This window comes from Leptosomus discolor, chromosome 13 (assembly GCF_034619465.1).
Source record: "Leptosomus discolor isolate bLepDis1 chromosome 13, bLepDis1.hap2, whole genome shotgun sequence".
NCBI lineage: Eukaryota > Metazoa > Chordata > Aves > Leptosomiformes > Leptosomidae > Leptosomus > Leptosomus discolor.
In genome coordinates this window covers 17,237,051-17,259,858 of record NC_141403.1, presented here as the reverse complement: position 1 = coordinate 17,259,858, position 22,808 = coordinate 17,237,051, and the positions used below count along the sequence as shown (strand labels likewise).

Sequence of the window (22,808 nt, the reverse complement as noted above, 5' to 3'; positions counted from 1 at the left end):
AGACCTCACTACTGGTGTGCAGAGAGGAACCAACTCAGAGCCTTCAAGCCAAAATAGTCACATTTCTGTAATAGAAAAAAATGTTGTGTTTTGCCAAATTTCTTGCTTTGTACTCAATAACAAATCAAGTGGTTACACTGAATGGAGAGAAATAAGCAGGCTAACTCTAGAGGATATCTGCTTTGAGAAACACTATGTGTGCACCACTGCACCACCTACGTGTACCGTGACACTTCAATGTCCTCTTAATTAAAAAGTCACACAAGGCCAACACAGGAGCTGTTTTATGTGGCCGATTCGTGCAGCTACACAGATGTCAGCTTTGAGAAATAGTAGCTAGCGGCTGCAAGGTACGCAGTTTTAACAGGGAATTGCAGGGAACGGTTGTGTGGGGCTGTGCTGTCATAAAAAACAACCAACCAACAAAACCCCAATGCTCAGGATTTCTTGTTTGGCTACACATTGCGGGCAAGTGAGAATAAGCATGGCAAGCCTGGAATAATTGGCATTGCTCATTTTTTGTCCATGACCAAATGTATCCTCCTCCTTCTGCATGAAGATGCCCAAGTTGTACTCAGCCACTTTCCACAAAATTCCTGCTGCATCAGGATATGGGAAAACCCTGCCGGTGCTGCAAGAGGACATCAGAAATGCCATGTATAACTGACAGCCTGGATCCTCTTTTCACCAGACACCAGGTGTGAACTGGTGACGGCTGAAGTGAAGCCTTACCAGGACCACTTTCCTTCTCACTGTCCGCAGAAGCGCCCACCCGTGCCCAGGCAGACGAGCCTCACATTGCAGCCTTGCCGCTGCCCCCGAGCTCCTCTTCCCAGGTCAGAGCTGACCCATGGGGGCAGGACTTAGAGGGCTCCCGTCATTTGGGGAGTGGGGGCTGCCTGGCAATGGAGCCACCCCTCCTGCCCTCCTAACACAAAGGCCAAAAGAAACCCTCGTGCACCTGGGTACATGCAGCACCTCTGCTCCGTACCCACGTGGCGAGAGCACGTGCGCTCTCCTTCTACATCGCTGCACAGAAGCGCAGTAAGGGGAAGCTACTGCATAACTCCACGGGAAATTAAGAAGTTTAGTTAGGAATACATAATTAAAGCAACTGAACAGACCTCCCGTGTTTTGTTAATTGCTTTTATTTTACTGTGTGTCCAAGTATGCATTCCAGCCAAGGCACGGGTATCATTGCTTTGGCAGGGAGAGATTGGGAGGAGGAGGAGAGAAAGGTCAAGTTACAAATTCAAACAGCTCTTCAACCCATCCTAAACCTTTGCTTTCTATCGTTTTGGGGTGACGAGTCCAAGACGATGAAAAACTGACAGTCTGCTGGTTACTGTGGATCACAAGTTAATGCCCAAAATGTCAACCAATTCTCAGCAGTCCAAAAAAATGTGGATTAAAAAAAAATAATCAGACTTCATGCTGTAAAATACTGGAACTGTAAATGAAGAGTTTTTCTGAAAGGTAAAACACGGCAAGAGTCTCCTCCAGAAATATTCTTAGCTTTGTCAGGCATGAATGGGATGAAATGAAATGTGCAGATGTGGAGGAGACACTTTGCTTAAGCTTTGGGAAATCAAGACAACAGAAAGAACGCAAAACATCGATTGAATGGTATAAATGAGCACAAAAGTCCGGGAATAAAACTTTACGCTTTTCACAGCCTCCTCCCTGCAGTTCTTTAAAGGCCAGGGCTCTCACTTGAAGCTGGAATGGGAATAAACAGCCTCCTGGTCAAGCTCCCTGTGAGAAGAGCCAGAAGCAGCAAACTTGGCAAGCCTGCACCCGCCAGCAATTCCCACACACAAGAGAGAGGAGAAACCATCTCTCCTCGCCAGCTTCTCCTCGGTTTTGGAGCTGAGCTTCTACCTCCTCAGGAGGCCGAAGGCCACAAAAGGCTCTCCCGTCCCCCAGTTGGCTTCTCCAGAAACAGTCCATGGCCAAACCTCTCCACGTCAGCTTCTTCAGCCCACATCCCTCCAGCACACTCCCGTCCCCTTACAAGATTATCAGACCAAGATAACATGTTGTACATCACTGAGAGAGAGAGAAGAGCTCAAAAATTAAGTACTTCCATCCTAGCTCTGCCTGGATAACGAGATTATTATAAAGTGAATTATTCTCATTGGCAAACATTCGGGTACAATGTCTGGTATTTCTTAATGCAGAAAAATAATGAGAAAGTTTTCCTTTGTTATGATTAAGCCCATAAGCTGTAACGTACTTATGATAAATGAACATTATTAAAGTGAAAAAACGCAAGCCTTTGTTACAGATACATTATCATTTCAGCCACAAAACAGGTATTGCACATTAATATAATCACAGAATCACAAATTGGCGGAGGCTGGCAGGCACCTCTGAAGATTGCCTAGTCAATCCCTCTCCTCAAGCAGGGCCACCTAGTGCAGGTTGCTCAGGATCATGTCCACCTGGGTTTTGATTATCTCCAAGGATGGAGACGACTCAGCCTTTGTAGGCAATCTGTGTCAGTCTTTGACCACCCTCACAGTAAAAATGTGGGTTTTTTCCTTCCATTTAAATAGCAAATCCTGTATTTCACGTTGTGCCTCTTGCCTCTTACCCTGGCAAACAGATATCAGTGAGCACAGTCTGGCTCTGTCTTCTTTACTCCTCCCATCAGATATTGATACATATTGGTAAGATTCCCCTGAGCATTTCCTTCTCTAGGCTGAACAGCCCCTGCTCTCAGCCTTTCTTCATAAAACAGATACTCCCAGTCCTCCATCACCTTCATGCCCCTTCACTGGACTCTCTCCAGTATGTTCATATCTCCAAGCCCAGAACTGGATCCAGCACTCCAGGAGCAGAGGGAAAGGATCACCTCCCTTGACCTCATGGTGATACTACCGAGGATGGCAGCAGCCTTCTGTGCTGCCAGGGCAAGTCACTGACTCTTGTTCACCTTGTTGTCCATCAGGACTCTCAGGTAATAATAAACCCTGTATTGCAGCAATCAAGCTACCAAAACCATATGTTACTGCACTGTGATAAGCAATGAGGAAAATTACATGGCAAATGAGCAACCAACACGGGAAATGAGCAACCAACAACTTCATATAAAGATGTGACACGAACTTCCTTGTCATGCAGGTGCTAGTAAGACCCCAGGAACCCTCTTTGCTGTTTAGTGAGATATAGGGAAGAGATCAGGAAGATTTCAAATGTTATGTGCTGAATGGTGCTTCCCAGACGGGAAGCTAGTTGTGCCAGAGGAAAATTTATCACGATCCCGCACAGTCCTCTCCATCAGACTAATTTTGCTTCTGTGCAAGAGTGTAGGCTTGGCTGCCCCACGCCAGGAGGCACCGTCTCTCAGAAATGTCTCTGAGCTGCTGTGGCTCCCAGTTTGGCAATCCTGCCCTGCCCCTGAAACATGACCATTTTCCACTGCAATCTTCCTGTGGGGTATTTTGGCACCCACCTTGATGATACAGACTCAGCCTCTCTTCTGACACACCCTCACCCTGAACAACACACCTTCGCTTGCTGGGTAACTTCCAACCTGCTGGACCAGCCATCTTTCCTAGCTTTATTCCAGCAGAGAGGCATCCGTGCTGAGCACCTGTCACCACTCAGGCTTCTCCCAGACCAAATCCAACCCTCTGTCTGATGGACTTCTCCCTGGAGGGGCAACGCTGCACTGGGACCAGTATCTCAGCAAGGCTGAGGAGCCTCTGTTCTTGGAGGGTTTCAAAGCATTGGCCAGGCAATGCCACAGCTGGCCTGACCCAGCGCCAGCCACCACCCGACTCAAATCAGGGACCTCCCCAGTCCCAGCATGGCCGTGATACTGGGCTCGCTATGAACCTCTACAGGTGCTAAGGGGTTAATTGTCATGTACCTGATTAAAGTGCAGAGTGTTAGTCTACTCTCATACTCTATTTTTACTCATGAGCAGATTACTTTCCTCTCACTGACAGGGAACTAGGATGAGGAGCTGAAGAGCAGAAAACAGCCCTCTCCGCTTCCTCGAAATGAAAGCTATTGCAGCCTCCAAAGTGTCGCATTTTGGAGCGGTTCTATTTTTGCATCTGATGCTGCAGTCTCATGTGGGTGCAAAACGCTGAGCAAGGGCTGTCTGCAGCACGCAGGTATGTCCCTCCTGTTTGAAAGCGGTTACGAGAGATCACATTCACACCGAATTTTACAGGCAAGGGGAAAACATAAAGAGAGAAAGAGTCCCGCAGCCAAGCAGCTATAACGGGACTCATTTTTGCCACCAATAACCATCATCTCCACTGCACAGTAACTGCAAGGTCAGGGCACCCACTTCTGTTCAGGGAAGGAGCACAGCAAGACGAACAAGCATCGCAGCTGTGGGTCTGGATTTCAAATGGAAAGAGTTTGCACATTCCTTTCTGTGCAAATACATACGCAAACACGACATCGCCGCTTTCCTCGGAAGAGCTGTCACGCTGCCAGCGCGCAACGCTACGCTAGCGCTCGCCTGGCGCTAAACGCCGTACAATTGCTGTAATAATTCTAGTTGGGCATGATCGCTGGACGAAGGACCAACAGATTAGTATCATGAAATCCCGGTAGGAATAATTGGACTTTAACTGATGTTGAGGTTATCTGGTTCACATCCCTAATTAGCGTTTGCACTTTCCAATGGATCTTAACAATGCACTGTATAAAAGTGTGGGCTGGCTCTAGCCTTGCACGCTGTAATGTATTTTGGCACGTGGCTGTACTAACCTCTTCCTTCTCCCCTGTTCTTTTGGGTGGATAAGTACAGCTTATTTTTTCATTTGCAATGTGCCTGATGAAAAAGATTCTAATCGTGTCCAGACCACTGATTTTATTTCATTTTACTGTTTCAATTTAAATTGCTTTTTGCAAGTTATTTTGGTCAGCACTTGGTTTTCACACTCCATGGGCCACATGGTGGTCTCCTCTGTGCAAGGAAAACACCCATAAAAGTTAAAATGTATATGGCAACAAATAACTAGCATACACAGGGGGAAGTTTCTCCCTCCCCACATTGCAGCTTCTGCAATTATTCTTGCAACACAAACAAATGTAAATGATTAACTGGTTGTCAGGAATACTTTGTACTTGCCGCAGCGAGCACTCGCTTCCCACAAATTCCCCCAGCTGAGTCTCCGCGTTGCTGAATTCCAGCCTCCTGACAACACAATTTCTCATTCTTTCCTCATGCATTACCCAACTTATACAAAAACATGACCAATCCCAGAAAAAACCCCAAACATTTCTTATGCAAATAGTCATTACTTGCAAGTTAAAGTGATCAAGTGTATGCAAGCTTCCAAGCCCACTTTTGTATTGAGAAGCCCACTTCTGGAGGAGGGATTTGAATGTCACATCTATGTCACAATTTAGTATGCACAGGCAAATGTGTGCATACACAAACATATACAAATCTGTAAGTCAATGTTCAGTGTGGTTCCAAATGCAGAGGAGCTGGTGACCACACCACAGTGCTGCTCCACCTATAGGGAGTCAATCAGAGGTCCTAAACTCATGCAGTCATTCTGGTAAGGCGTGCATTTTTATCTGTGAATAAAATAAAAATCTACATACTGTGAATTTCCTGCATTTTTTCTGAAAGAGTTTCAGCTGGTCAAGATATGAAGGGCTGAACTGAGAAATACTAGAAGGTAATCATTGCACTTCAGGCCAGAAAATTTCCAAACATGAAGAATGTGGTTTTTTAACAAATCTTGATTAGAAGATGAAGTAAAATAGCAGAAGGTTTATTTTTCCCAAGGAAGATAAATGGTAGAAGTAATTCCAAAGAAGCTTAACTTCATTTCACTTCTACACATTTGTAATTTACATTTGCCAAGGATTTGCTCCTGTTGTTTACACTTTTCCACAGTTTCTCTCCATGGGGAAAAGAAGATGAAGGAGAAAGGTGACAGAAGAGAAAAGAAACCCTGAATACCTTCAAATCTATTGTTTCTCAACTGAAGTCCCCAGCAGGAAGCTAAGTGGGGAGCATCCAGGAAGAAGAATAGGATGGAGAATCTTTCCTGGGGTGTCAATTGGAAGAAAATCAGCAAGTTTCCTCTGGTTTACTGAAGTACATCTTACAGACAACATGTACAGCTTGCAGGATGAGAGCTTTTAAAAGCATAACATGACTTAACCACTGGAATTTAGGCCTCTACATCCCCTGCTGTGCTTGCTGAGAATGGCACTGGCAGGTCCAGAAACATCAACGTCTACTTCATCTGAAAGTTCACAGTGTTGAGAGTGATGTTCTAGGCATTATACAAAACGTTTTAAAGAAAGTCACTCCTGCTACAGAACAAAAACTTTGCTGAAATCAGCACAAGGCTGTACACCAAAGACAGCAGTAAGATACAGAGAGCGACAAAGCAAACAAGTACCTGACTCCCCTCTCCCACACAGACAGACAAAAGTTCAAAAAGATAAAAGAAATTAACTCATTCGATCATTTTACTCCAACTATTTTATGTTTCTTAGGGAAAAATCTTGGGCTTGGCATACTCAGAGTATTATAAATGAACACATGTGTCCGTTTGATGGACATGACTCTCACCCAGTTTATAAGCAGTTTGCCGGTATGCGCAGCAGATACTGAAAAAGACCCTTTCTGACAGCCTTTCAGGTGGCAAAAAAAAATACAGCCAATGAAAAGAAAAGGTTCAAAGCAAAACATTCATTTTTTGGCTCTCAAAAGGAAGAACTATTCAATATTTTACATACTTCAATGGTAAAGTGCCATTTGGAAATGTCTCAGGTCACAATTCCAAATACAATCTACTGAATAAACAATTTAGCCAAATGTGGGGAGAACTAAGAACTAGGCAATTTCAGGAGGATTTAGTTGAATAAAAGCTGTGTTAAAATGACTTTTGTTTTTTTTCAGTGTGAAGGTATTTCATATAAGGAAATGCTTTTCCTGAAAGCAGCATGCCAATACAAGCTCTCCAAATTCTTTATTAACTTTTTTGTGTGTGAACCTGCACATACATCCCAGTATGTGGGGATATATTCTAATAGTTTGAAATTAAAACTGCAACAGTATTTTGCCTATCTCTGCTTTTTAATTTAGAACTCTATCCCATACAGCTCTGCACGTATAAATGAATGCCACATAAGAAAACTTATGGTAGACTAGAAGGTACTTTGACATACAGTGACGACTGATCGCTTTCCTTTTTCCCCCATCATGGTAGTATTATAAAATTTATCAGTTTATTGATTATTGTAATGTAGCACATTGAAATGTCTTAGCATTCCTGAAAATAACCTTTTCTGACACCTATCTCCTAAGTATTTAGATAAATAACACTGTCGAGGCTACAGTTACATACCTGCAGCAAGTGTCACTGACATTGTATAACACGACACAGTTTTTATCAGGGGCAACCTTCTTTAATGCCGTTTGAGCTTGCAATCCTAAAAAGCCAGCACTAATCTAAAAAAAACCCAGGGGACTGCTAAATCCCAGTAAGAAGATTGGTGACCTAGTCCCGATTCTGGCATCAAACCAAATTCGGGTCTTTGCCTTCTACATCAGCAGCAGAGATCACACCAGCACTGGCATCGTACGAGCTCCAAGTGTTCTGCCACGTGCACTACACGGTTTGCACGCTTAGGAAAAAAGCCGGCACTTCGTTTCTGCCAATGCAAAGCAGCGAAAGGGGGCACCTGAGAAAGAATCAATACTCTGGAGCATGTCTCTGTATGTGGAAACCTAACAGCCACGGCTGCATGTGCACGATGACTACAGAAATACCTGCCAAACGTGACGATTATCAAATGTGTGGTCATCCCAACTACACCAACAGAATTCATACTGTAAAACCCGAGATCTGGTAACAGCTTACAAGCGCTACTCTCCGATAAACGAAACAAACAGTGGGTACTACTTTTCAAGCGTCAGTTCAATTCTCAGCACACTGATTAGTCTCACACATTTGCTAAACCCTGACATAAAATAATAAACTGTATTCTACAATTTTGAAGGCTTTTCAACAGAGAAAGTACCCCCCTTGCTCAGCTTTCTTGAGAGCACAGATTGTTTGGGCTTGGATTTTAACTAGATGTGCAGCTGATCCATTGGCTTAATGCCTCCTGATTGCCCTACTGCCTCCTGCAAGGCACTGCGGTAACTCAAGCGGGTCTCCTGGGATTCAATGTAGAAGCCAAAGCTTTCCAGTGGAGATTATAAATATAAATATTTTTCTTATTCTACCTATAGTTGGACAAGCTCAGCAAACACTCATCTCTCCCTATGTAACTGCTAACTATGCACAAGCCTAACACCGACACAGCAAGTGGAACAAACTGCTACCTGTAACATAAATAGTTACTGGCATCTATCCGCAAAAATCAGCCATAAACATTTTGTTTATTTTCAGCTGAAAAAAGATCTACTGTCAACATAGTCCGATTTACAGAGTAATCTTGCCATATGAATTTAAAAGCCACAGAGCTCTCCCTGACCTACATTGCCAGGCTGGAGTGAAAAAAAAAAAAACAAACCACATAAATAAATCACACAGAAACCATAGCACAGAAAGATGCTCTTGAGGCAGGAGAGGCAGCATGATGATCAGGCTTTTAGATGTGGGGTACCTTAGACAGTATTACGCCATCAATGCTGTCAAGAAAAATAGCATAGCCTGTTTTCAAGGTACATTCAAGCTTTGTCCACTTCAGATCAAAACTATTCCTGCCAGAGCAAGATAAACCATGAGAGACAGACCTTGCTGCCTATCAAAGCTTTGCTTTGCAAGCAGGTATCTCCTCACTACCCAGTCCCATCTCTGATATTTTGTTCACTGTATTGACAGGGATAAGAAAACATAAGAGCAGCCCAGTGAACACTGCATGGGGCTCAGCTGGAAAAAAAAGTTACCTATATGAGGTGTTAGAATTTTATACAACAGCTAATATTTTTAGGGTATGATCATAAAAGTGAACATTTACTTAGTTTTGGTCTGGAAACAGCAACTCTTAAGTTTTAGTATGGGACAGCACCTATAAAGTGGGAGCAACTAGCAAGAGAGTTGGAGATGAATGCAGACGGCTCGGCTGGGACCTGGAGCAGGTGACAGGCCCTTGAGTAACACAGGAACGGGACATGAAACATGACAAAATGCAGGGAGGCTCGGCAGAAGCGTGACCAGGTACTGACATGAAACTCAGCTACTTCTCTGGGAGGATGGGCATGGGGTAGATGGGGGAATAGACGCATTGTCCAGAAAGAGTAGGAGGCTTTAAAATCTGAGCATCCATTTGGGGAAGGGTAAAGGGCAAGCAAAGCCCTTCATCCACTGTTCGTGATTTATATTCCAGTAGCACTTAAAAATCTGTGTGGAGGTTGGGTGCTGGCTGCACCAGGCACCCCAGTAAGAAGCAGCAGGCTCTCTGGGATGAGGACCACCCCGAGCAATGAGCCTTGAGATGACACGTGGAGGGACTGATACATTCTCACCCTGGTGAGGCCTTCAGCAAGGACAGTGACAAGGACAGGACCCCTGAAGCCAGCAGATCTGCCTGTCTGGGGCAAAAAGTGGGTAAAAGATGATCCTCTCCTGGGCTCTTGCAACAAGGTTAACCAGCAATGAGCCTTGCAGTATCTGGGTTTGAGTGTGCATGACCAAAGAATTCTTTAAAACTTCGCCAGATGGAGAACAAGCTCCTGTTGCCTGGCTTGTGTCCAACTAGTGCACCAAGGGGAGGGAACCGGAGGCAACATTTCACTAGGAAGTTTTCAGTTAATCATTTGTTCCCTAAAAAACGCAGTTTCAGGGCAGCTGAAACTATTTGTCAATGTAGGTCGACCCCTCCCCATAGTTTTCACCATTAGCAAAAACGTCTGGCGCCTCAAAAGTATCAAAATGAAGATTTTTTTTTTTGTCTGCTAAACCCATCATTTCACTGCCCAAATGATTTTCAAAAACTATTAATGAAAGGGGAGAGATAAGAGTAGTAGAGGCAGAAAATGGAAGTGGATAGGACATGTACAAGTTTTGGGGTTTTTGTGTTGGTTTTGTTTGGGGTTTTCGGTTTTTGGGTGGGTTTTTTTTGTTATTTTAAACTTTTGATATTTATTTTGACTGTGATCATGTCTTCTGCTGTGCCAAAAAGGTGGAATTTAAAGTCCAACTTGCTGTTTACTCGGTATGACATCTGAAGGAATGACTTGGTTTTAATCCTTGGTTCTCCTTCCGTCTCTGTAAAATATCTGCATATTAACTGGAGGAAAGAGAGACCTCAGCTGCCTAATTCCTGAGGTATGTTTTCCTACCAAGGTTGTAAGAGACCTTTTCCCTGAATATCACACAGCCCAGATGTTCACAGCTGCGAGGAGCTGCAGGTGAGCTGGGGGAGCTGAGCCTCTCCCAGCGAGGAGGAAATGCTCCAGCCCCACAAGCGCCACACCAGCATCCTCCCTCTGCCTTGTGGCATTTCCAAAAGGCTTGGCTCAACCTGAAGTGACTTTTTTTCGACTTATTTCTTTAGCTTCAGTGAAATAATCATCATCATCACCACCACCACTAAAATCGTGCCCAAACATTTTTATTTTTGTTTCAACTACTAAACTGAAGCAAAACCCCTTTTTCTGCTCAGCCTCACAGTTGATTATTGTGAGCTGGACAACATTGGTACCAATTTCCAGACCATTATGCTTCTTGAATTGACAATTATTTTAACTCATAAAAAGCTGCCTACAGTATTTGGAAAAAGCAAGCCAGTAGAGTTGTATATTAACTCTATTCAGCTGGAACATATTCAGGCAATACTCAGACTCCTACTGACATGTGTCAGGTAACATAGATCTTAACTGAATCCCCTGGCTAATCTAAGTCAGCCCTAATTAGCAGGTCTGGGAACAGAAAACATTCTGTGTAATGACGACGATACATCTCAACTCAGTCACGTTCACTGAAACACGTCCCGGGGAAGGAACAAAAACCTATAACAAAGCTCTTCATATTAAATTAACTGAAATGTAAGCAACGAGTAGGTCAAAAGGAAAAGACTTATTAAAAAAATTCCCTCTTGCATTCAGTAATCACTTTCACATGTAAAGCCATTTGCAAGAGACTGTGTGGAATTCATTAAACAATTAAAATGTGCAGGGGGTAACTGAAACTGTATCCTTCAGAAAGCAGAGTGCATCTTATTACAGAGTTTTCCTTCCTGACCTTACAGCCTACCTCAAAACGGATGAGAAATTCAGTGTTATTAAACTTCTCATGCAAAAGCAGCATGCAGGTCCACGCTGAGACAGCTCCTGGGGAAGGGTTAGCTCGGATGCTGAGCAGGGAGGGGACAACAGGGCCATGCGTTCCCCCACTGCCATACAGAAACACAGAAGGGTCTTTCCTCCACAGGTAGGAAAGAAACACAAGCCAGGAAAGAAACACATGCAGCACTGAAGGCAGCCACCACTCTCTCATTTCTGGTAGTGGTGGCAGAGCAGCAATAAATCTGCTTGTTCTCTGGTCTTAAAGCCTGTCCTATGACCACCTTTAATGACCTATTTTTCCAAGGAAGTGTCCGTGCACTCTCACATTTCTATAAGAAGAAGAAAAATTCGTGTGAAACACAATACTCCATGCCCATTTTGTCTCCAAAAAGGAGTTTCAGCACATACTTGTGCAGGGCAGAAAGCGACCTGTTCGCTCCAGTCTGCCTCTGTCCATACTATAAACCCTGGTTTTGAATGTATGGAAATAAACCACCTCACCGCTGCAACTCAAGCATGCTACTCTGAAGTCACCTGAGGACGCAGGGACATCTACTACTAAGAAAATGAACTCTCCATCAGGGAATCACTGGAGGTTCGTCACAAGGCGTAGCAGGGGCCACAGCACTGGAGATCCAGGTACTGCCCAGGTCCCAGCAGCAGCATGACTGAGAAAATTGTGGAGGAAAACCAAAACCCCAAACACTGTATTTTGACCAGTCCCCTCCTACCTCAGCTGACCCCCACCCACCAAGAAGAGAGGATTCCAGTAATGCTTTCTGAGATGTCGGCTTTCCACGTGCTCTGCAGCCTATCTGAATCCTACGGTGACACACTGTTTGATGTAGGGCTGCAGAGATGCCACAGCCAGGCTGCCATGGAAACATTTGCTTTCATTTACTGGTGTCCTGCATGATAAGAAAGTCTGAGCGGTACAGGAATGAAGAAAGAGTATAAATTACCAATGGGCTTAGACAGCTGAGCCTTTGAAAATGAAATCTAATTATTTTACCATTTATTTAGACAGATTATGTTATAGCTTTCTGATCTCACTTTGCGACTAATAACATGTATATGTTTAGAGCAGAAATGATGAAGGCAAATTTCAACCTGTTTTATGCAGACACTTCAAATTAGGCTACATGTAAGGGAGAGGATGACAGCTGGTTCTACTTGCATCTTTTAATTAAAATGGAGTAGTCTAGATAACAGAAAATTGAGATGGTGCAGAGAGGGAAGAGGAGGGAAATAAATCCTAGAAATAGTGTAATTGTACTCCAGCCCTTGAAAACCCCTACTTAAACTGGAAGAAACCCAGAAATAAGTTATTTCTGCTTGCTTTCTTGTATCTTAGGAAAAACCTGAACTAGTGCATTCATTGTCTGTTTCTAAAGTTATCTGAAATCAATTTTCAGTCTTGGATCTTGCTTTATCTTTGGTTCTTCAAACCAACAAATGCAAAGTATAGGTCTAGCTTGCTTAACAGAGAAGGGTTCGGCACTGTCTTTGCAGTGCAGTTTTAGTCCCAGATGTGGACCTGGCCGCTTTTGACAGCATTTCTGATCCTGATGCTAGCTGGGAGAGCACAATGAAGAGCTCAAGGAGAACCCCTTCCAGCTGGTGTGGACATCCAGGTGGAAATCACCACTCAGCATTCCTCTGAGCAGACTGCATTGACTCCCATGGCTGAGTGCCCATTAGAAACCTCCAGCTTCTTCATGACATGGGAGAACCACATAGGCACCCCGAGTCTGTTTTCTTTGGCAGAGTACTAGGGACAATGTCAGCGTACAGCAAATGCTTCTGCTCCAAAAGACAACAGCTGTCCCTGGACAGGTGAAGCACCATGAGGTGGTCATCCCACCTCTGTAAGGAAACACCTCTCAAATAAGCCCGCTGCTACCATCTGTAGGCTGCCAGACGCGAGCGGCAGTGGGGTACAGATGGTAATGTTTATGGTTTTGGAAGAGGATGAATGAGCAGGTTGGGCTACCTACTTAACCTGGCTTTGGCTTGTAATGCCTCACTGCATGAAAGACTTTCTGGGTCAGGACAGATACAGCACACAGACAGTAACACTGCAGGGCCTCAAGAGAAAGCTTTTACCTGGCATTTGCTTAAGATCCTTTCACTGAAAGGATATCACATTAGATGAACCACTGTTAACACCAGCTTTGAAGTTAGCTCCACTACATTTTCCCCTGATACATCTCATACAATATGAAAGACTCCTGGTGTCACAAATGTGATGAATTGGACGCGAGAGAGACTGAAAGATACGGCAGGAGGCAGTAAAGACGCTCAGCATTAAATATGGAGTAAGAAAAAGGGGCTTCTGAAACCAAGGACACCAAGGGGATAATGGATGAACGAAACCTGCCTCAGAAACATCTCAGTCTGTGAGCACGTGCAATTTTGGCTGTCAGGTCATTAACTGGATGAACACATAATTGATAAGTTGTAGGTTGGGCTCTACTTGAGAGCAATAAACTCCTTCAAATGCTATTAATATTTAACATATATAAAAGCATTTGTCATGTGCAAAGCACTCCATAGAGTAGCTGATGGATTCTATAATGATCCCCAACTCCCAGACTAGGGAATGTAATTCTGGAGGGATAAATATCTGGCCCATGTCCAAACAAAGATTCACTGACAGAGCTATTATTCTAGCTCAAAATTAGGTTTCTAAGTTTCTGGTCCTTCTAGGTTACACTGCTTCGTAGCCTTCAATGGGCAGAACCATGACACACAGATAGAGCTGGAAGACAGAAGCTGACAACATGGGATGACACTTCTGACTTACATTCACTGATTGTCACATCCCTACCCTGAGCCACCGTCCACACCAAGAGATGCAGTTAAGTGGGCTAAACACAAGGAACAGAAATACTACATATTTGACTGCCATGTGTTGTCCGCCCCCTTCGCTTTCTTTTAAGGAATTAATCTTGTTAAATTTACTGACGTCCATAATTTGTTAGGTTTTTCAGAATACTTTTTTTTTTTTTTTTTTTTTTTCACCCCAGCTTAAAGGGATACAGTAAGTGCACTTGTAGGCTATCCTTAAAATATGACGGCATTTTTCTGAAATGTGACAGATTATTTCTCATGCTGCAGCACTGAGTTTCCGTCAAACAGCCACAGAACTTTATCACCCAAAACTACAGTACAAGAATTTCACCTTCAGCCTCCTACATGATTTCCTGAGACGTCTCACGAGACAGACCCTCAGTCTCCCTGCCCTACTAACTCCCTTTGTATATATTTTTTCTCCCTGGAAAAAAGTGAAAGTCACATCATTTCTCTTGGCTGGACACATCCTTTTGCTGTAGCTGAACTTTGCGCACACGGAAAGCGGACTCCCCTGGGGATCTACCAAGTGTTCCCATGGTCCAGAGTGGGCTGTGCCAGAGAGGTACCTGCAGTTGCATCCTCAATGCACACAGCACACTGACAATGCCACCCAGGAAGGATGCAAAGTCCGGATCATCCTTTTAAGGTATGTAAATGCATGCATCGCTCCAGTTGCACTTGTTCCCTGAAATATTTGTGCCTTCTAAACTGCTCCCTGAAATACTTGTGCCTCTTAACCAGCTTCTGTTTCAACGCACCCAATGGCCTGCTCATTATCACAGCTTTGTCATTTGAGGATTCATCCTTTTAGGAGCTGTATTCTCATCAATATTACATTCTGCCTAGGAAGTCTAACCATCTTAGAAGCAGATAAAGTGCTTATTGATGACAGTCAATACAACTTCAAGATATTTCAGCAGTGTAAGTAGAAAAAATGCATTCAAAATTTATATTGGACATTATTCAAGAGCTATTCAGAACTTGCAAAGCAGAGAAATCTGACAAGCAGTAAAACACGATGGCTTCTATCTGCTAGCATTTTGACACTTCAACTCCAACAGAGTCAAAGTTTAGCGAAAAAGTGGAACTTCCTAAAAAAAAGTATTATTCACAGCATTTTTTTGCATAAGTAGAAGTCTAACATAACAAATCTCTCCTTCTGCTCCATCTTATATTCTCATAAAGCTCAGCCTGCTAGACAAGATTTCCACAAAAATCCTATTTGGTAAAATTTGCTTGACTGTATTCCAAAAAGTGACTCACATTTTATAACCAAGTGGCAAAAGCTGAAAGGAGTTTGACTCTTTCCACCAAAGCCAGTATTAGTCATTGTTCCAGCTTAATGGCTTGCATGCTATCCTCGACAGACAAAACTGGGACCACAAGTCAAGAAATTACAATTTAATAGTCACGAAGTACGTGGCCAGAGAGCTATTGCTGGACTGAAGAAAACAACATAGGACTTGGCCAGTGAAATTAAAAGATCCTCAACAGCATGACTGCTTAGTTGCTGTAAGAATAGTGAAATCACAGCTCCTGTTTGCAGCTAATTCCCAGCATAGCAAAATCTGGCCCAAACTGTAAAGCCACTGTTAAATAAAAATCATAAAGTTCTTCCGCGTCTGCCACTCTCCAAAGTGCTTTAAACAAGTGTGGCTGGAGGATGCAAGGTCTGAGCGCAATCAGATCGTAAAGACATCAGGACTTGGCTCCCCATCAGGTACTCCTTTCCTCCACCCTCCCTCCTTCTCCGTGTTCCTGCGGGTTCCCCTTTGAAGCCTGCAGACTACCCCATCTCTACCTTTATACTCTTCTGTCCTCCCCAGGTGGCTTTTCTTCGCCACCGCACCCTGCGGTGGCCTGAACGAGGGCACACTTTGCCAAGCCCTCCAACACACATCCTCCCCTGCTCCCGGCTGCGGCTTGTGGCCTCCTGACCTAAAGCAGGCTCAGCACAGGCTGGTCCACTGCCCAAAGACCACCTCGGTGACACAGATGGAAAGGCTCAACAGAGAAACAGGTCCATGAATTTGCTCATGCCCACTATGAGATGCTGAATCCATCACACTCTGCTTCTCCACTGCCTTCTGGTGTGAAAGCCAAGGCGTCCTCTTAAGCGTGGGTCTGCCTGCAGGTACAGACCAGTTCCTAAGGGACAGTGCAGCAAAGACCATCCCTCCCAAAAGAAGGCTCCTGGCGCAGTCCCAGCAGGGAAGGCAAGTTTCCTTACAGAAAACCACCAGCAACATTCTGCCAGTAACATTCAGACAGAGTTTATGATTCACAGACATTGTGGAGAAGCACATAAACCCCACCACTGTCACTGCTTTTTGCTCCTGACATATCCCCTGCTTGCCCTGAGTGTCTCTTATGCCACCGCTAATCTCATGATGGTCAGAATTACTGTTTGGACAGTGACTCAATGTGAGTCTCGACTTAGCAGACTACCAAGGAAAAGAGAAGCCCTATGGGATCAAATCCTTTGTTTATGGGCTTTGCCACCCATAATTCATTTTCTGCATTCTGTTGTGGCATGTGCTGACATAAAATTAATCCAAAGTCTTTGGCTGTTCCAGGGACTGCTCACGATCCCTCATCCAGTGCAAATCTGTGCAACGCCTTCAACCTCCACAGAAAACAACGGAAGCATCTCTGTGCTTGGCACTGGCAAAACACCAGGCCGTTCATTCTTCTGCTTAAATTAGGAATCTAATTTCAACTATTTTTCTCCAGACAGGACAAAAATAAGACAACAAAAGGCAATTTACCTCTACTTCACATGCATATTCTGATCCATCCAGGAGTGTCACTTTGCACTGCATATTTTTCGGTTTCTTGGCGATCTTCAGAGGAGATTTGGAAAGTTTGCTAGACGATGATTTTTGAGAGAGCTTGTCCTCCTCTAGCTGCTGGTATTCCAGCTGTTTTGCACTCGCAGCAGCAAACTCCTGTTCTTTGTCTGTGGCCTATAAAGAGAAAGAAAGGTACTTTTTGAAGTATCCCGCCATGCAGCATCCTATGCACCCTGAACCCAAGCACTTAAGTGAGCCTAGTGCAGAGCTTGTAGGAGAAAGCCCCTAATGCTTTACCTATTCAAAAGATTTCCCGTATCGCCCGTACTCCTTCAAGCCCTCTCTTCTCACTCCAAAACGCACAGAATGCCTGTGGAGGTGGGGCATGCATGGAAGTACTTTAGGCTTCTACTTTTTCCATAGGTACAAAACCCCTCTTGGACTTCTTGGACCTGTTGTTTTGGTCTGTTGGAAATGCTGAATAATTGGTAAACGTTGTGATGAACAGATATTCCTACAGTTTGTTGATATTACTTTTAAGTCCTGTACCTATTAAATTGTATGACGCTTCCATGGTGTCATTCAGAACAGGAAAAAACCATCGGGTTTGCACTAATTTCACTGTTGGTGAGAAAACAGTCCCGTGAATGAGGACACGGATCCCCCCCGTGACGCTGTGAATTCGCAGGGGTGTGCTGACATGCCCGGGAAATCAAAAGGCTCCCCAAGCACCTGAGCAAAGGGTTAAACAAACAGGATGGAAGTGAGGCCAAACAACTTTCATGTGCAGTCGGCTGGCTAATGGATGTTAAGTACAGGATGAGAGGCTGAGTTTTGCTCTCTACAGATGCCTGATAAGTCCCTCAAGCTGGTGAGAAGTAGGTGCTATTTGAATGACAAATACACTGCAGGGAAAAGGGGCAAGAAGAAACATCTGAGGTTACTTTTGCTTGGGTTTATCTGAGGGTCAGACCATTTGAAGAGTTACTGTGATGCAGCACAGCTCGTGGTCCTCTCCATGGCACAAGATGAAAGCCAGAGCAGCTCTACAGCATTTCACCCTTCCTAGCAACAGCACTGTGCCGCAGTCATTACCTTTCTCATCAGTTATGCCCCTGACAGTCTCCAAACAAAACCTCAACAGGAGTGCAGTAATACCTAAGCTAACGTTTGAATAAAATAAAACTAACATCTTTCTGTTAACTCTCTACAAGGGAAAAAACAAAACAAAACAAAACTGTTCTGGCTCTGAAGGATTTCAGTGTAATAAACAACAAGCATCACTGGAAATACAGTGTAAATTAACCATCCAAGTCTGTTTCCATTCACTGTGTGTAATAAATCTTCATGAGAAGGGAGCAAATCCGTCCAAAGGCTTTAATCTGCTTTGAGACCAGAACACCCTTGCATCGTATAACCAGCAACAACAGTGTACTGCTAAATCACAGGGAACTTTCCCCGAGAGATTTCATACAAACAAGTCACAAGTTTCCCCTCTGCCTTTGGGTGAATGGGGGAAAGAGGAATTTGCAATCAGCTCTGCTGCCAACAGCGCCATCTCCCACCAAAGCCCCAGCGAACTGCAAAGAGGCGAGGCAAGACCCACACCCCTCCCTTCCCTGCCAAAGAGAGGACACAGCAAAGGTCTCCTGGGCTTCCTGGGTGGGGAGACTAGAAGAAAGTGGGACTAGAAAGATAAAAAAACAACACAAAAGCTGCTTTCAAAACCTGCCTCATCCCCGAGCCTTGGATGTTCTTCCCTAGGAGCAGCCCAGCGCCAGCCAGCTCTTCCCCCATGTAGCTCCAGCGCTGGAGGACTCTCTCCTTCCAGCACTTGGACACCAGCTCTGTGTCTGGGCGTCAGTCAAGGTCCTCACATACCTTGAAGGCTGGCGGGAGATGAAGGCACGGCGGATTAGCTGTTTGCTGAGCATGCGAGGCTCACAGGGGCTGTGATGAAGGGGGAGAGCCTCACGGCAAGGCTCGAGGCCAGCTACCCCTCTACCACAACCGTGGCCAGCTGGCAAGTGGTCCAACCTACTGCACTGAGAGAAAAGCAAGAGCGAAGATGTCTCCTCCTAGGGCCTCTGCGAAGAGGCACGCTGCTGCTGCTGATGGGCAAGGGGACTCTCTGATGATTTCCGTACGTTGTGTTAAAGAAATCTGCCCAGGAAGGTGCACGTGTGTAGGTGGCAAAAGTGGTAGAAACAGACTGGCTGCCACTGCCAGTAGCTCATTAGGTTTCACACGTGAAAGTTAACATGACACCCCAATGGAAAAAAAATAACAACAAAAAACCCCAGATGCACAGAAGTAATCTTTTTAAAGAAAACAGGAAAGCTGCTTGAGGGAAAAGCCCACAACAAGGGCACCCCGCAGCCATTTAAATTTTAGAAGCATCTTCAGCCTACAAACGAATTCTATAGATCCTTATGGATCGGTGATTATTTTCAGTAACTCAAGACTACCGCAGAAATTTTCTTATTTATGAACCTTTTTTTTTAAATGATATTGAGGTAGTTTTGTCTGTTAAGGTTCCTGGCCACATTAAGAACAGAGGAATGTGTCTAGGTTAAAATCATACAAAGGATTTTCTCTCATTTGTCTAGAGAACAAAACATGCCAACAACTATTAGAGAAGATCCCCCAAACTGTGCTGACATGTTCAGGCAGTGAGGTACATTCAGACTGTATTAAGCCTCTTCTTCCTAAAGAAACATGACATCCTGGTATCTAGGTAAAAAAAAAAAAAAAAAAAGGCCAGTGAAAAATCCATGTACTCTGTGAATTACTTTGAACTCTGCAAGCATAGTTGCATTTTCTCCTGGATTCTTCCCCAAGATACCTCTGTGCTGTGTTTCTGCAGTATTTTCAGTGTCATGGACTCAATTCTAGTGCAGCACAAGTTGCTTCAGGGTTTGTGGGTTTTGAACATAAGCTATCTCACCTCTATCTATGTACTTTACTATAACACAGTATGTTCAACCCCTTCTGCAGCTAGACGCCCCTCTCGAAGCAAGCCTTTGGAGTCACAGGATTCAGCAGTAATGATCTTTGACACTTCACAGCTTCTCACTGGGGTATGAAGTGATATTACCGAGCTTGCCCAATGCATGAATCCCATCTACTTACGGTAGTTGCTTAGAAATGTCAGTGCCCAACACATGTGATGCTTTCTTCCTCATTTTCAATGAAACAGGAATGCAGGAAGATAGCAAGATTGCATTATTATACCCGATAGAAAGGACCCGTTCCTGTAGTAACTGCTAATCTCCACATGAAGAAGCTTTTTTGTCTTCATTAAAATGTTCCTTTTTTTATGTGTACAGAATGACAACAAAAAGCCACTGTCATGGATCGGTAACTCAAATCTTTCTTCCCAAGGTTATCCCATATGAGTGATAGCAAAACCCATCAACTTCCTCACTGCGATTACAGATGGCAAGAGAGAGAATGATACCCATTTCTCCCTCAATTTTTGGCTTTTTTAATGACACCATTGCCAATAGCTCTGTCTCTTAGTGCTGTGTTTAAGTGGTTCTTTCCTGTGATACAGACACTTGAGCCACTATGAAATATACTGGGCAGATCACTGCAGCTGGATTTGGCAGTCAGCTTACAACAGGGACTTTCAGATTCAAACTGGTAATCTCAATGGGAAGGTCTTGCATATCCCTCCACTAACCCAGTTCTTCTATCAAGGCTTCTGCAGACACCTGCCCACAGGTGATCTTTGGGGGGAAAGGAAGGGATCGCGAAGCACACGAGCACAACTCAGGTCTCCAAACTCACACTGCCGTAAACACAGATGGACAGGGTTTGGTTGGGTTTTTTTGTGGTTATTTTGGGGTTTTTTAAGATAAAAAGAAACTTGAGGCAGAAACATTACTGAAGATGTCTGGAAGAACAAAATTAATAATACTAATGCCTAGACCAAATAGAATTACACTTTAAATTAATGACCTTTCTCTTTCGGACAAGCAGCCCTGCCTCTCTTCCCCAAACTAACTACAGGCAAATTCGGATCGATTTCAGAGACCAAAATTGTCCCAACACATAATCGGTGGATGTGGGAGCAAGAAAGGTCTTTGGTGGGCATGGAGTGAGGCTGATCAAGGGTTATCAACGATAAAGATGGTTAGCAACCAAAAAAATAAGCAGTTCTTCCCATGGTTGAACTTCAGTAACAACAAACACCAGAAATCCCGCCCTGCCATGTCTACCTCTTGAGATACTACGTAGCAAGTCAGACATAAGACACCTCTCTTAATTTGGTCCCAGACACATTTGTTGTCCCAAGCATTTAGGTAATGCACCCCTAAACCAGGGAGATACAAAAATACTTTGTATCTGAAATCGCTTACACCCCCACTAAGTTTACTGAAGTTAAGTTACAGTAAATTTGGGCTGTAGCTCTGTGGACAAAAGCTTAAAATCCAAGACCACACCCATCCCCAAACAGCTTCTACGGGAGCACTTGCTCTGATTTTAAGTAACGCCTTACATCTGCTTGCTTCACCAGCACTGTCTCCCAGCTGGTAAAATGCCAGGACTCTACTTCAAACAATATGAATTTTTAAAAGGGTGGCAAAGAGGAGGAGTTTGACTGACTTATTCCATTCTTCAAAGGTGAATGCGATCAGATGGGGGTCATAACCTTATGTAGCTAAGGGATGCAATTTGCAGGTACCTCATTAATTGTGTGTCACTTACCCATGAAGAACAATGCCTGCTAATCCTATTGACTGGAAATTATTAATGGGAAAAAGAAAGCAGCTTCCGCAAATTTAATAAGTGCAACAATGAACCAAATGGAAAAGCATGTGATAGCTCTTCTGAAACCTATTACATGAAAAGTTAAAGTAATTATAATACAGCCATTTCAGAACTACGAGAAGCTTAAGGGACCACAAATTCTTCATGGCTCACACATCAGACAAGGAAGCATGAAATCAGTTTTCAGCAGGTGTCAAAGAAGAAATGAACTCTGAAAACATTTTCAGGTTCTTAAAAACTGGCACTGTTTGCTATTTAATGCAAATACAAGACTGAAGATGTTTCCTGCTTAGTTAATAAGCCCTTATATTTAAGCACTGGAGGCAGAAAGACTTGACATGAATATCCAAACATGCTACATGAGAACTATTATTTTTTAAATGCAAAAGACAAGCCAGTTGAGATCTGCAGCATCACACCAAACAGCCTTCCATGCGTATCTGAATATGTATTTCCACTCCTAACACACCAGGCTTGTTATTTCCCAGGGGCAGTAAGTGGGCGCGCAGCAGGCATGCATGCCATGGGCTCCCTTACCTGCTCCTTTTTCACTGGCGTGCTGTGGGCTGCCACAGCTGAGAACTGCTCAAGTGCGTTTTGATGCTCTTCGCTCAGCTGCTGCTGCTGCTGGTCCTGCGGCTGGGTGTCCGCTGCCCCTTGCTGCGCAGGGCTCTCCTGCTGATCCTGCTCTTTGTCCTTGGACTCAGAGTCTGATCCCGACTCTGTAGTCATGGTCGGTTATTCTGCAAAACAAGGTGAGCAGACCTACTGAGTACGATCTCAGAGCCGTGAATTTGCCAGCTAGGCTTACAACACAGAGAAACATCAGGTGCCAAGTTTTAGTCTCAATATGCTCAGCCTTTAAAACTAAAGGGGCTACTACGCTGGCCCAACAAGGATCCCTAGGAAAGCTTCCCTGGTGCAAAAGGCCAGGTCTAAACGCATCTGTACTCTAAGGAAGAGCACGTTGCCATAAAATCTTATTCTACATTATAATATACAAATGTTACAGGACTTGTGTTCAAGTTAAATGCAGACATACAGTTCTACACAGTTCATAATTCATGAAAGGAGAGTAACACATTGAGAAAAGCCCATGTGATTGAGGGCCTGAAATGCAACACAATTCATAGAATCATGAGGTTGGAAAA

General features: G+C 44.1%; 1 protein-coding gene across 1 annotated transcript in view; it reads right to left on the bottom strand.

Annotated features, from left to right (window-relative positions):
- EPB41L3 (erythrocyte membrane protein band 4.1 like 3) overlaps nt 1–22,389 on the bottom strand; it is a 64,638-nt gene extending 42,249 nt beyond the window's left edge. Inside the window, exons 1-2 of the mRNA XM_086472733.1 lie at nt 22,195–22,389; nt 16,858–17,055 (exon numbers count right to left, since the gene is read on the bottom strand). Of these exons, the coding sequence (XP_086328859.1) occupies nt 16,858–17,055; nt 22,195–22,389 (393 nt within the window). The remainder of the gene's footprint in view (nt 1–16,857; nt 17,056–22,194) is intronic.
- Between the last annotated feature and the right edge of the window lie 419 nt (nt 22,390–22,808).